General features: G+C 40.6%; 1 protein-coding gene across 1 annotated transcript in view; it reads right to left on the reverse strand.

The window, feature by feature from the left end:
- Nucleotides 1-3,100: 3,100 nt before the first annotated feature.
- The window catches only part of PKHD1 (PKHD1 ciliary IPT domain containing fibrocystin/polyductin), a 267,005-nt gene continuing 255,771 nt past the window's right edge, over nucleotides 3,101-14,334 (reverse strand). The window contains exons 62-65 of the mRNA XM_042803457.1: nucleotides 13,708-13,815; nucleotides 9,720-9,875; nucleotides 8,413-8,547; nucleotides 3,101-4,352 (exon numbers count right to left, since the gene is read on the reverse strand). Coding sequence (XP_042659391.1) covers nucleotides 4,006-4,352; nucleotides 8,413-8,547; nucleotides 9,720-9,875; nucleotides 13,708-13,815 — 746 coding nt within the window. The 3' untranslated portion in view covers nucleotides 3,101-4,005. The remainder of the gene's footprint in view (nucleotides 4,353-8,412; nucleotides 8,548-9,719; nucleotides 9,876-13,707; nucleotides 13,816-14,334) is intronic.

Consider the following 14,334-nt stretch of genomic DNA (forward strand, 5'->3'; position numbering starts at 1 on the left):
TGTGAGCCCTTCCCCCAGGCTACAGCTCTTCATGAATTACTCTACCGTGGGTCCCTCCCATGGGGTGCAGCCCTTCAGGAACAGACAACTCCAGCGTGGGTCCCCCACAGCGGTCATAAGTCCTGCCACCAAACCTACTCCTCTATCCATGGGGTCACAAGTCCTGCCAGGAGCCTGCTCCAGAGTGGGTTTCCCATGGGTTTACAGCCTCCTTCGAGCACTCCCTGCTCTAGCGCTGGGTCTTCCCTGGGCTGCAGGTGGAGGTACGCTCCTCTGTGAACCTCCACGGGATGCAGGTGGGTATCTGCTCCACCATGGACCTCCATGGGCTGCAGGGGCACAGTCTACCTCACCATGGTCTTCCCCATGGTCTGCAGGGGAATCTCTGCTCTAGCGCCTGGAGCACCTCCTCCCCATCCTTCTTCACTGACCTTGGTTATGCAGAGTTGTTTTTCTCACATATTCTCACTCCTCTCACCGGCTGCTGTTCTATAGCATATTTTTAACCCTGCTTAAATATGCTATCCCAGAGGCTCTCCCACTGTAGCTGATGGTCTCAGCCTTGGCCAGTGGTGGGTCTGTCTTGGAGCCAGCTGGCATTGGCTCTGTCAGGCACAAGGGAAGTTTCTGGCAGCTTCTCACAGAAGCCACCCCTGTCACCCCCCTGCTACCAAAACTTTGTCATGAAAACCCAATGCAAACAGGATGACCAAAAGTAGTGATGGGAAGACTAATGACATGCAGATGCTCCACCGGTCAAGCTGGTATTCAAACTATTGTAAATGAAGTTTTTGGCTTGAGACAGGAGATGTACATTCTCTTTCATTGTCTCACCCAGGATATCCTGGGTCAGTTTGGGTATGTCTGTTCATCGAACCATATATTCCCTGTGAGAGGCTATTTTTCCCTTTGCATGTCTAGATGGAAAAGTTTTCAAAATAGATCTGGATTTCCATCAGCCACAGAACAGTAGGATCCCATTTCATCTGAGCACTGTTGCAGTTGGTCTAATGATTTTTAGAAAAGATATCACCTCATGTTTAACTACGCAGTCTTCAACCATTAAGTCACATCTCCTTTCTCTCTGATCACTACAGTGGTATCTTTTTTCTGATACACAAGATCCCCTAAATGTCTTTCTTATTCAGGATTCAGTTAATGTTTGCACTAACTTTTCATCATGTTTTATTTCACTTTTTCCCCAGTTGTTTCCTGTGCTCCACCATTCACTCAGTAAATGCACAGCACTGTGGGAAATCAAGATCAAGAATTCTACAGTTAAAGATTTTTTAGCCCTGCTTATTCCATTAGAGGTCTAGACAGGCATGACATTATTTATTCTGTAAACAAAGTATAGATAAATGCAAGAATTATGAATTAAAAGATTAATTAAAGTCCTTAACTGTTTCCAGTATGTCTGTTTTTTTTTCCCCAAAAGAAGGCTTCATTGTATAAATTTTGCATATCATTTACATTCAACATTATTTGCATATTATTTGCATACACCCTGCCATTTGTAATTATACATTATTTGCTTTCACACTGCTTGGCTGTGATAGTCACTTACTAGGAGTAGAACTGCTAAGGGGAGTGGATTTTTGGGGATGGAGGAATGGTATTTGAGAGAAAAGGATCACTTACCATGTGAAAGCATCTAAAACTGGGTGTCAGTGGTGAAGAAAAGGAAGGGTCTCCAAATAATTTCACCAAACCTGGATGTCTCTGCAAGGTGTATCTTCTTATTTGGACTCAGAATCATGAGGTTTAGGGATCTACCATGTTCATTCACATAAAAGAATATATTGGCCTCTGCAGAAAATACCATAAGAAAGAAATTGCTTTTCCATAATGCATGATCTATTGCACTTAATAATATAAGCCCCTCATCCTGAAATATCTTAAGCCAGAAAAGCTCTTGTGCTTTCAGCCAGAAACCTGGCTCACCATGGAATCAGTTTGATTTTGCTAGAAAACTGTGCTTATAAGCACAATATAGTGCAGGAGCCATTGCTGGTGAATCTATTTTTGTGCCTAAAGAACTGTGTAGCTCACTGACCAGCATCTGTACTTAAGCTCCTCCAGCTCGAAGGGAACTGGTTTATGGTGTTTTTTGTTGTGTTTTCTTTTTTCAAATCAAGGTGTAGTGGTTTGAGACGGGTTAACAGCCAACCACCACAGATGGTCACAAGCAAAAGGCAGACTCGTTAGGGGAAGAACAAAAAACATATATTTATTACAGATACTAACAACACGTAACAGAGTAGGACAGTGAGAAGCATTGCCACATCTTGAGAACACCTTCCCCCCACCCCTCCCTTCTTCCCGGGCTCAGCTCTGCTCCCGATATCTCTACCTCCTCCCCCAGCAGCACAGGGGCAGGGAATGAGGGGTGCAGTCAGTGCTGCCGCTTCTTCCATCTTCGCTGGGGGAAGCTTCTGGAACTTGTTCCCCTTGCCCCATCATGGTCCCCCCTCTCCCAGAAGACAGTCCTCCACAGGAGTCTCTCTCCCACGGCTGCAGTCCTTCCCGAGCTGCTCCGGCGTGGGACTCCCCCGCATGCTGCAATCCTCCCAGCACTGAATTACAGCAGCAGAGCTACCTTATCCCACAAGACCCCGGCCTTCTTCGGGCACAGACACTTTGCTCAGCCAGGTGAAAACAAACACAGGCCACAAATCAACATCTGCTCCACCGTAGATCTTCATGGGTGACAGGGGGGGCAGCCCTGCCATCTCACCACAGGATACAGGGGGGTCTCTGCTCCGGCACACCTCCCCCCCCACCCCCCTCTTCCTCCGTTCCTTCACTGACCTGGGAGTTCCCGCAGCTGCAGCAATTCCTCCTCACATGTCCCCCCGCCACGTCCCTTCTTAAATACGTTATCGCAGAGGCGCAGCTGATTGGATCAGTTTCCAAACAGAAGTGGAGCTGGCTTGGAGCTGGGGGAGCTTCGAGAAGCTTCTCACAGGGGGGCTACCCCTGCAGCCCCCTCCCCTGCCACCAAAAAAAAAACTCCACCACTCACTCAACCCAGGACACAAGGCTTCTTACTTTCTTTTTCCATTGCTGATCTAGGCAGAAACCTCAACTTCCTACTTAAGTATTTTTTTTCTGCAGAGGAGTATAAATTTTATCTTGTGCCACCAGGCCACCTTGCAACCAAGAATCTTATGGTACAGAGATGGCATAATGAAGCCCCTCATCTTCCAGCTCAGTAAAGCAAAGCACAGAGGAATTCTTTGAGCAACTGAAGGACATCATTATTATTATAATTCATAAAGAGTAGTGCTCATAACAAACTACTGATTTAAGGGTGTTAGAAAACAATGACATGATGAAGAACTCAGGAAAATACTTTAGTTAAAAATAAAAAAAGCAACACAGATTTAACTAGGGAGGAATGGAAGCATTTACTCAAGTCATGATGAAATGAAAATTGAATACGTTAGTTTTTCCTCAGAAAATTAAAAGATTTATATACACACTGAGGTTCTTTGAATTAAACTAAAGGCATGATTGGAAGAAATGGGAAAATTCTTGTATAATTTTATATATGTATACATACCAATCAACATTGCTTTAGACACTAAGACTACGTCAGCGCTAGTATATTAAAGTGTTGAATTGTTAGGATAATCCCTAGATGCTTTTGAATGTAATCTCAAAGGTGACCTAGCTAGCCACCTAACAATCCCCCAAACAACTCTTGGAGAGAGTTTCAGAGGTGTCAGAAGGACTATTCTTAACAGGCAGTTTGGGTGCATCCACTCTGTTTTGGAAGCTCAGAAAGTTCAACATCACAGACATGGCCAGAGTCTCCCAGTTGGCTGTAGATCCAGGTGACAGGTTCATTCATCATGACATGTGCAGTTTGGCCGTCTGGTTTCCCGTGCTAATACGTGTATGTTTTCCTCTGACCACAGAGACAAAAGATTCAGCTTCACGTTGACTGCAGGCCAGGCAAATCTTGCTTTGTCAGTGATCCACCATGTCACATCCCTTCTCTCATACCTCTGCTGACACCACAGCAACATGCTCTCCAACATCATTACGACCTTTGGGCATCCTTTCAGACTTCTCTCTCTCCTCGTTGTAACCAGCTAAAAGCTGGGAGACATCCTTCTGGCTGGAGCACCCTGGGACAGTTGGCTGCTGAAGTTCCAGACAGTCACCAGGAGATGTTTGTACATGTTGGTGACTGTCACTGTTTCTAGCCGAAGACAAGGTGTCTCTGTTACCTATATTACACTGGACAGTGCTCGCCTTTCTCACTGACTTGGCTTCACAGGGCTGCAGGTTCAGCTCCTCCCGTCGTCCTGTAGCATGTGCCACTGCTCCAGATGTTTCCATATCTGTGAAAGCATGATTTGGTTGTGCTTTACAATAATTGTAAGACCCTACCTTCATGTTCCTTACCCTTCTATCCCTTTACTATGTCTTAAAGACATTAATAGAAAGGAGCTACTGTTGGGAATTCTATTTATCTGGTCACAAATTTTAGTTTGACAGACAGAAGTTGTTAAAACTGAATAACCATAAGCTGTTTCTACACATACATATACATCAACCAAAACAGCTGGTTTGAGACACTAACAGCTCTCAGAGCATCCTCCAACGTTTTTCAAATATTTCAATAAATGGTTAATAATAAAGTATATAGAATACAGCTAGTTAATAAGCTATGTATTGCTAAGACTGATAATAATTTTAATACTACTCATCTATAAAATGCATCAACCCTCTATGAATGAAGCTATAAAATAAGGCAGAGCTTTTTATTTCCGAGATTTGCATCCTACTCAAGGCAGAGCCTGTAACCTGCAGTGCTGTTTAAAAAATGACACTGAAAAAATGCAGAAAAAGCAAAATATATGCCATACATTTTTCATGTGGAAATGAAAAATGTTTACATCTTAATAAACCAAACGGTTATCAACCACAGAGGCAGAATCACTTGTAGTGTTACAGCAGATGGCTTCTGAGTTGACAGGGTGTGCTATCACTTCAGTGCAAGATTGGCAGACTGCTTCATTTGGTTGTTAAAAACATTTGCAAAATTCTTGCAATCCTCTCCCTTCCCCCCTGAAAATAAAATTAAATTAGCCCAGACCCAAACCTTTTATACTAATTTCAAATTCAGAGCTAGTCCTAGTCCACATATCTCGTGTTAGTGGGCAACACTGGCTTTTGCAGTCTGTTCATCAGCATATATTATAGGTCCTTACCACAAATGATCCCAGAAAATGTGCTGTTACAACTCATTATTTTTCAGGGTTGTCCTTGAAGTTTAACCCTCAGTAGCCTGCAACATTCAGTCCCATGTTTTCTCAGACCTTCTGCTCAGATTAACCCTCTTCCTTTTCTAGAATTAATTACTTGAAATTCTATGCACTAGAATAATTTCCCAATATCTTAATTTATTTTCTACAATTTCCCTATTTCTCCATGCTTATGTTCAGTCTCCTTTTAAGAAGTGTTGGGTTTTTTTCAACTCATACACTCATACCAATCTCAGGATCATAGCCTTGGAAATTCACTGGAAAGTTGTTGGTAAATTTTCATTAGTCACACATTTCTGTGTGTAAGTTTTCTGTCTTAAGATCACTGTAACATTAGGTACTTGGCTGTTTTAAAGTACAAACTACATAAATCTCTAGGTTCAATTTTCTTCTTTTTACATATAAACAAGATGATTAGGTCATGATCCCCTATGCCAAAGCTTCTTGTTATTTCTTGATATGTATTGACGCCCTCTTCATCTTCAGAGGTGCCACTTGCAACTGTGAAAATAGTTCTCTTCAAACAAGTTTGAATTAATGGAGGAGGATAATAGTTTTCTGGATAAGAGCAGTTTCAAGGATGAAATACGACCTTGAGATTTATTTGACATAGTAATCTAAAATATTCTGATTTTTAAAAATTAAATACAAACTATTCAGTATCAATAAAGCACATGATTAATTGGATTATGTCCCAGCTAACAGACAGAGTTGAGGTAGTAATTATATATGGGAAATAATTCTCAGAGGTGGGGATGTGTGGCAGGACCAGACACTACCACTGAAATAATATGATATTCAATGTTTCCACCAGTTATTTGGAATTAAAACTAAAATTAGTTCTGATTACATTTTGTAAAAGATGGAAAAAAATGGCAAACAGATAGAAAGAAAGAAATAATTGTTCTGAGCAACCTAGGATCAAGGAATACAGACCCTGTTTGAAGAGTAGAACCACCTCATCAGGAATACAACAATGATTCCTGGGCGATGGTGGCTAAGGAGTTCAGGAGAAGGGTCAGTAGGGTACAATACTCGAAAGGACTGGAAATTGAAGCTAGGAAACATGAGCTGTTATAGGATGCAACTTTTCAGTGGTGAAGGCAATGAGCCACCAGAATAAATGCAAAATTTGCAAAAATAATATGTTCCTCCACCTCCAGGTGCTCTTCTGTTATTCATGCATTAGTCAAACAAAAGCTATTTGATTCAAGAGAGAGATAATTATGTGAAACTGAGGATATTTTTTGTTACACCAAGATCAGACAAGGTAATACCTTGATCCCTTCTCCCCTGCAGTACTGCATATATATATATATATTTATATATATGCATACAGCTTTCTTCTTCATTTCCATCCTCAGCTACTTGTTCTGGGAGGGGCAACCAGGACCCCTATTTCCATTGGACTTTACACTGTATAAGCAATTTGTCACGTCCCAAGCAGAACACTCTGCCTTACAAAACTTACTGTGGTGATTAATAATAAAGGCTCCAAACACTTAATTGTAATAAAAAGGTGAGATTTCTTATGGGTGAAACAGCTATAAAGCAGAAACTAAACAAAAAGATTGCATCTTTGATTTCTTTTCTCTCTCTCTCCAAAACCAACAGAACTTTAAATAAGGGGAAATCAAACATTAGATATTTCCAAGTCATATGTATTAAATTCACTTAAAATATTGTTATCCTTGTTTAGATTTGAACATATCGGGGAATCTTTTTGTCTTGCAACTATTCCTAAAAGACTTTAAGTGGCTGGATTGCCATTTTCTGACAAAAAAATCTTTCCATGAATTATTTACACGATAGTTCCAATCAACGCTATACCTGTCAGCCTCCCCAGCCAAAATGAAAGTTCACTATGTAAAGGTGCCAAGGGAGAATGGCAGCCTCCCACTGTGAGTTTATAGACAGAACTAAGTCAGCACGCATTATGTGTCAGAGCCGACATCAGACAGAATCAGATCCTTTGATCTCAGACCTCCACAGGAAGCTTAGATCTCAGACAAATTAGATAAAAAATGAATTTATAGCAGATATGTATCCTAAGGCATACAGCTGAATGTTGTGTTTTGGAGGAGTACAGCAAATATCAAAACACATAAACTGCAGAATTTCCTCTCTCCTTCTCTCTCTCCCTCTGCTTTTGTGATAGATGCTAATTAAAAGGAGATAAAACTCTGGCTCGCCTCTTCCTGCCTCTTATGTAATCCACAGGCTTCGGGAAGGAGGAGGGAAAAAGAAATTCCCAAAACAGCGTAAATTGGTGGTTCAGCAGGGTTATCCGAATGCCCTTAGATCTGTGCTGTTGGCAGGTGAGATAAAAAAAAAAAAAAAAAAACAACACAACTACTCTAAGAACATTTCACACTCACAGAGAGGGAAGACAGTGCTTTATGCTGCCAGCCACATGCCCTCGAGGCTGTCTGCTTTTCTGTGACCTCAGAAGAAGTCGTGTTTGATCAGCAGATGATGAAAAGACAAGTCTTGAGGAGGTGTAAGGAAGAAGAGAGGTGTGTGGCAGGGACCCTGGAGAGTTAAGGGGGACACACCAGGGGGTGGGAGGGAGTGGAGCTGCTTTGGGGGTACTGGCTTGGACTCAGTGCTCAGAAAGCATGGCATGAAGGACAAGTGAGGGAGGGAGCTAATGGAGACTGTGCAAATGAGCCCTGAATGATTTTCCCTATCTCTAACATACCTCATCGTGGTTCCCCATGGCCAGCAAACTTCTTCAGAGTTTTTTGAGCACTGCACAGCTATTGCCGCAGCACTTGGAGACCTGGACAGGGAGGAGTCCTGTTGCCCCAAGCGTGTTGGAGATGCTGTGGGAATGTTGGTCCCTGGCCGGCTCCAAAAGCACTAAATGAAATCATGGATGCATTGAGCATAAGGGGGATTATGTTGCTGCTTTCAGTAGAGCCAGGATTTCACACAATATATATAAAAGGAGATAAAATAACAAATAGAAGAATATCAGGGAGGAGAAGGAGGAGGTAATAAAGTGACATACTTTCTGAGAAGAACTGTGCCATTGGATCCTATACAAACCTATAGTTTGTTAACAGACCTAAACCAACTCTTTTCATGTTCAACTTTATAAATTTGAATTATTGTAAAACTGCAGTCTCACCTCCTACTACAGGCACACCACTTTTATTTTCTCCTTGATTGTAGCAAGGCTGGATGTGAGCTGCATGTAGCCGTGCTTGTTTATGGGGTCCCTTGATACTGGCCTGTGGTACATCAACCGGTTCAGTCCTCATTTCTGTAATGAAATATACAGTCACATCACTCTCGATCCATCCTCAGATCAGCAGCAATTATTAATGCAAGAAACAATATATTGCTGGTGAATTAACAGATAATCTAAAAGTGTTCTTTCTTCCCAAAAGCAGAGTTGTTTTATGTTCATACCATCTTCTGTTTTGCCATAAGGGTTCCCACCTGTTCTCTTCAGTAGAAGCCTTCCTTATGTTGTCACCATGCTCAATAATACTACAAATTCTGACCTTGCTGCAGCTAGTGGTCATGATGTAGTTTAGGAGAAAGACCCTTTAACCTGGATTTACAGTTACTTGAAAGGAAATGTTTGGTGAAACTAGTGAGAAGGTCTTGAAACTAATCAGGATACACATTTACTCTTCCAGTATGGGTTAGCTGTACATTTAGCTAGGTCCCAACTTCAGTTAGTGTGTCTGAAAGGCCACGTTATTAATTTTCAACATATCCAGCAGTTTGAGGTGGCTGTTTGGCAATCAAGCCACCAACAGTTACGGTCACATCATTTTATCTTCAGTTCTTCTCTCTCACAAATAGCCTTATGCCTTCTGCAGTGGGAAAGTCTCCTCGAGGTAGGTATCTTTGTTTTAAGATCATTGCTAAAAACAAAGCAACCTTAAGGTAAATTAGTAGAGGTGTGGATTTGGTTGGGGGAGAAGTCCAGAGAAGCTGTAGCCCCCCTATTAGCACTTTGACTCATATGATGCTGATAGTGTGATGTGAGCATGTCTGTGCTGCTGCCTCTGTGGCATTCACACTGCAGCTGTGTGTGGTCCTTCATCTGCACCAAGGCTTTGCATAACCTCACCACAGCGATATTTTGCTATATTATCCTTCATCAGGAAAATGCAGTGGCTGAACAGAGCACTGAAATCATAGCAAATATTTCCTTCATTTCTCAATTCCTTGTCTGCACTATAGAAATCTGATTTTCATCAGGTTTCACATACAGATAAAACTTTCCAGCCAGGACTCAGGCATTCTGTTATAGGCACAAAACTGTATAACCCTTAACTACAAACTATACTGTTAATTACTGAACTTCTCAGAGTTTTCTTTGAGTGCCATTGTCTGAATCCTGTTGTGGCTACTCTGGGGATTTGTTAAACAAAATCAGGACTCAGCAAGTATAAATTTTAGTGTGTATTGTCAACTTACTGTTGCTTTTGCTCTTCTTGAACCAGCAGAATGCAAGAACAAGGATGAATGCAGATGCTGCTGAACTCAGTATGACAACAAGGATCATGCTGGCTTTTGCTCCCAAGGGGACGGGGAAGATGGTAAATGGCTGAGACATCACAGAAAACTTAGCCCCTGAGAATTTAAAGCAGTCAGTTTATTACAAAAGTAAGAACACTGGTTTCACAGCAAAAACACCAGGTTATAGTCTTTCAAGAGTGATGTTGCTGTTAAAAATGCATGCAGAACAACCCTTAAGTTTGTCTATATCCAGATCCAACATTAGCCAACAATATTTAGGACTGAGTACCAGGACAAACCAAATAAGTAACAATCATTCTCCGAAGTAAGTTTCAAGCTTTCAGTGCTTCCTGAAACAGAAGCATCCTTTTTGTATTTAGAAATCCTTAATATTCTTCCATGAATTTGTCTAGCTGACTATCAAACCTAGAATATACATTCACAAAGTATCTATTTCTGAGGCCAAACAGATCAGGCCCAGACAGAAAATATGCGCATTCTGCCTATCAAGACAGAGAAACTGGATGGAACAAGAAAGGTCCTGAGTCATACAGTTTTTACAATCTATACAGATTCATATCAGTGTAAGTTATGGGGAACCTAGAAACATTCACCAGCATTAAGCTTAAGTCCATGATGCAGAAAACACCCAGTGAACTTGTTAGTATGTTCCACTATGTCAATAATGAGCATTATAAATAAAAAAACATCAATGTCTTTGCTGTTAGCATGGTAAATATTTAGTCTCTTGACACACACAAGCTTTGGGTAATGTTCTTCACCCAAAGATCCTAAAGTTTTCTGTAAATGAAGTCAGATTCAAGCCAGCCACTACTCATAGTTTCTGTGGTCAAGAGTTCATTGGATATCAACAACTGAGCTTCAAAGACTGGAAGATGTCTAATACTATCTTTTTAAAAATCATAAATACAGAGAGGTTTTTGTTCCTTGAATCACTTTCAAAATGCATTTTGAAAGGAGGTGTGCCTGGGAAGGACAGGTGTCTAACAAAATGAGCCCTGGCACTCTCTATAGATCAATTTGAAGGATATGGATTCTCACATCCACTCATTACCTGTCTTACTACCTGACTCATTATCAGTCCTAAATCCACAATTCTAATGATTTTGGCGGATGGATATTTCTTTTACTTGTTTGAGTTCTAGTTTTAATAAAAATCTAAAAGCCTTTTTTTTCATCAATTTATTAAAAAACAATCAGAAACACTCAGATGGAGGCTTGGAGACTAGGGTAAGTAGCTGTAAGTACTTTTATCTGAAACTAATTAGATTTGTGTCAATATTGTCCATTCAAACAAAGCAGAGCTTCATCAGAACAATGTGGGAAGCATGTTCCAATTGGGAAAAATTTGCCGGCAGGTACAAATACATATGAACTTGAGTTGAGAGGAGAGAAGTAATCTCACAGATATCAAGGACTCTACACTGACAGGTGCTTAAAGATGCTTTGCCCTACTGTAATAGTTTGTGAGTAGACTGCTGTTGATTTAAATGGAAAGTGGATAGATCAAGCCTATTGGGATACATATGAGTTAAGTGAATATTACTGTAAAACAAGGAGTAAAACTATTCAGCAGTGTTATGTATAGTCTACTCTCCTGAGGAACTACCACTAAAACATTTGGGATTATTACATTCAACATCGACTGCATCTTCTGAGCTGTCTCCAAATATCAAAATGTGCCAGGGTACATACAGAAACATGGTCATAAACACGTATCCCAAACTTCTACTATTTAATTGTTTCATTTTTGTTTGTTTATCTCAAACAATAAGCAAATATCTTCAGTAAGAGTCTGGCACTATAGAAGTCTTTATACTATCTCCAGCACGGCTCCCAATTACAAACAAGCAAAGGGGATTACTTCTTTGGTGTGTACCTTTGCAATACATATTAAAATTGTACAACACTCTGATTTACCCAGGTGATGCCTCCACAGACGCATAAGCCATCTGCTTTACTAGCTGTAAACATCTCTTTGAAGCACTCTGACTAGCTAAATGTTTCATAAATGGGGTCTCCATTTGACCTTTGTTCAGATGAAAGATTTTGTGACATCCCTGAAATAGCTTTCAAAACACATTTCATTAAGCTGTACTTCCTACTAAAGAGTTGGATCCTGTGAGGTGTTGACTTTCCATCTGCTCTCACTGAAGTGAAGGCAATGGGACCTGCGGGTGTTTGTCAACATATGCCCTCAAAATAAAGTTATGTTCCCCCTTTAAAGGCTCAACTTTAGGTACTGCTTGCACCCCAGTTCTCCTTTTGCAAAACCATGGACAATGCTTGATGTTTGATTAGCCACTTGTGACTAGGAGGAGCAAAGGTTTTTCATGAAAAAAAAATAATCTGGATCTTTATTTAATCCCAGGATAAAAAGGGATTTCTTGGGTTATAAATCCTATCCCATGATATTGTGTGTACTGTGTTTTACAATATCACCCATAAGTGTCTTGACCTCCATTCAAAAGTAATTTGATCTGCTCTCACTATTCGTATCTATTTAGATAAGTTGTTCAGAAAAATGCAGTCTAAATGTTAGTAAAATTCTAATTTTTTAGCTCAGATTTTTTCACTAGCCAATTCCACTTGGACACTTCATCTGTCTAATATATTTTCTCTCTTTGTTTTTTCTGGCTGAAACAAGCCACTATATCTTGGAGTTTTCTCATTAAAAATGTTCAGTCTGTATCTAATCCATTTTCAGATCATCTCTGAACATGTGTAAGCAAAATTATGTTCAGTACTTCAAGGAGTACTCATCAGAGCTTTATGCAGTGGCACACACGCTGCCTTACCTCTCCTGGAAATATTTCTACCTGTCCTTCCTAAACTTCTTTCTACCTGATGGGTCTCAGGATATATACATATAAATATATATATTTATGGAGATACCTATATCTATGTCTATATTTATATAGCTATATATATGGAGATATCTATATCTATGTCTATATTTATATAGATATATGTGTATACATATATCTCCATATATGTATGTATGTATGCAATACATGCATAGAGAGTTTACACGTGGTCTTACAACACCTATATTTTAATACGTCTTTGGACTATGTGCCAGATAGCATGTTCCTGCTCCTCCATTGACTTGCCTCAGCAGTCATTCCAAGAAAAGAAACCAGCACTTTGACACCTATGTACCTTCAGAGCGAGATCTGGAGATTAATTCAGGCCCTCAAACAGTTGGACAGGTGCCTTTCTTGTGCAGATGCCCTGAGGCTTTTACAAACCAGAGTTCATTTGGTGCCTTATCCCCAGGGCGCTGATGTCCCCCTCAGCTGGTATTTCTAACAAGGCATAAGCACACCTTCACCATTACGGGGTTGCTCAGAGATCTCATGCAAGCTGCATGATCCTGGAGGTCCCAACATCTTCTCTGTAAGTTGTCAGGATACCCCTAGCAGAGCCCAGTCCTGGAGACATGCTCTGAAGGTACATAACCTGTTGCACCTATAAAGATGACCAGGCACAAACAGTTGGTGAAAAGCACTATGAAAATAATTGGGAGCACAGATGGAAAATTTATGAATACAGATAGGAAAAAAGAGGCAATGAGAGGACTCAATTTATAGGAAAAAATTTGCTCTGGCAGTTTAGTTGAGCTTAAGTACCTGATTCCTACATGGGATACATAGCTATGGAATCCAGGGAGAAAAAAGCACCTTTCTTTGTACTAACTCATCTTGATTTTGGGGATTTTGCATGAATAGCACAGGAATCACCCAGGTCTCTTGTTGCCTGGGAAATGCCAACTTGGATGTGTAACAGAAGTAAGGCTATTTGGAGGTTTGGCATTGTTCCAGTTTGTTCAAACAAAGATTAACTCCCTTTTATAAATTCAGACCACCTGTAGGGTTTTGAGTTAAGTTACCAAATCAAAAAACATGCAGAAAATGGAGCTTACCTGGAGGTGATGTGACAGTGAACACAAGTTTCCAGTTTGTGCCTGAGCTGGAAATGGCCAGATTGGAAAAGCTCGCACATCCATCTATGACCTGCACTTCGGTGAGCCCTGCAGAGTAATAAAAAATCACACTGTAATTAACAGTGAACAAATAAATACCACTTAATCCCCTCACAGAGTCCTTGTGACTTTATGGGGACTTCAGAAACCCTAAATTCAGTGTCTTCTTCAATCATAAACATTTTGTCTAACACCAGAAATTTCACATAGGGAATTAGGTCCTCAGAGGTAGTTGGATATCAAATTCCTCGTGGATTTGAGGACTTTACCTTCTGAATATTTATCTTGAGCTCATTGTGAAATGGCCTTTACTGTACATATCTGTGTTGTGGAGGTATAACAGGAATACAGAAGTTAAGAGGATCAAGCAAACATAATAGGAGCTATGCAGATGTACCAGAAAGTTCCAGATGCTCATCTTTTTTATTTAAATCATGTCTTGTGTGACTAAGTATGTCACCAAAGTTCAGAGAGTATTAGTGAGAGACAGAGTATTTTCTGCCCTAAAGGAATGGTCTCAAAGAGCCAGCCACCGCAGCTAAGGCAAAAGAGCTGACTGTTTTAACC

The sequence above is a fragment of the Tyto alba genome, unplaced genomic scaffold (assembly GCF_018691265.1).
Source record: "Tyto alba isolate M040663 unplaced genomic scaffold, T.alba_DEE_v4.0 Super-Scaffold_40, whole genome shotgun sequence".
NCBI lineage: Eukaryota > Metazoa > Chordata > Aves > Strigiformes > Tytonidae > Tyto > Tyto alba.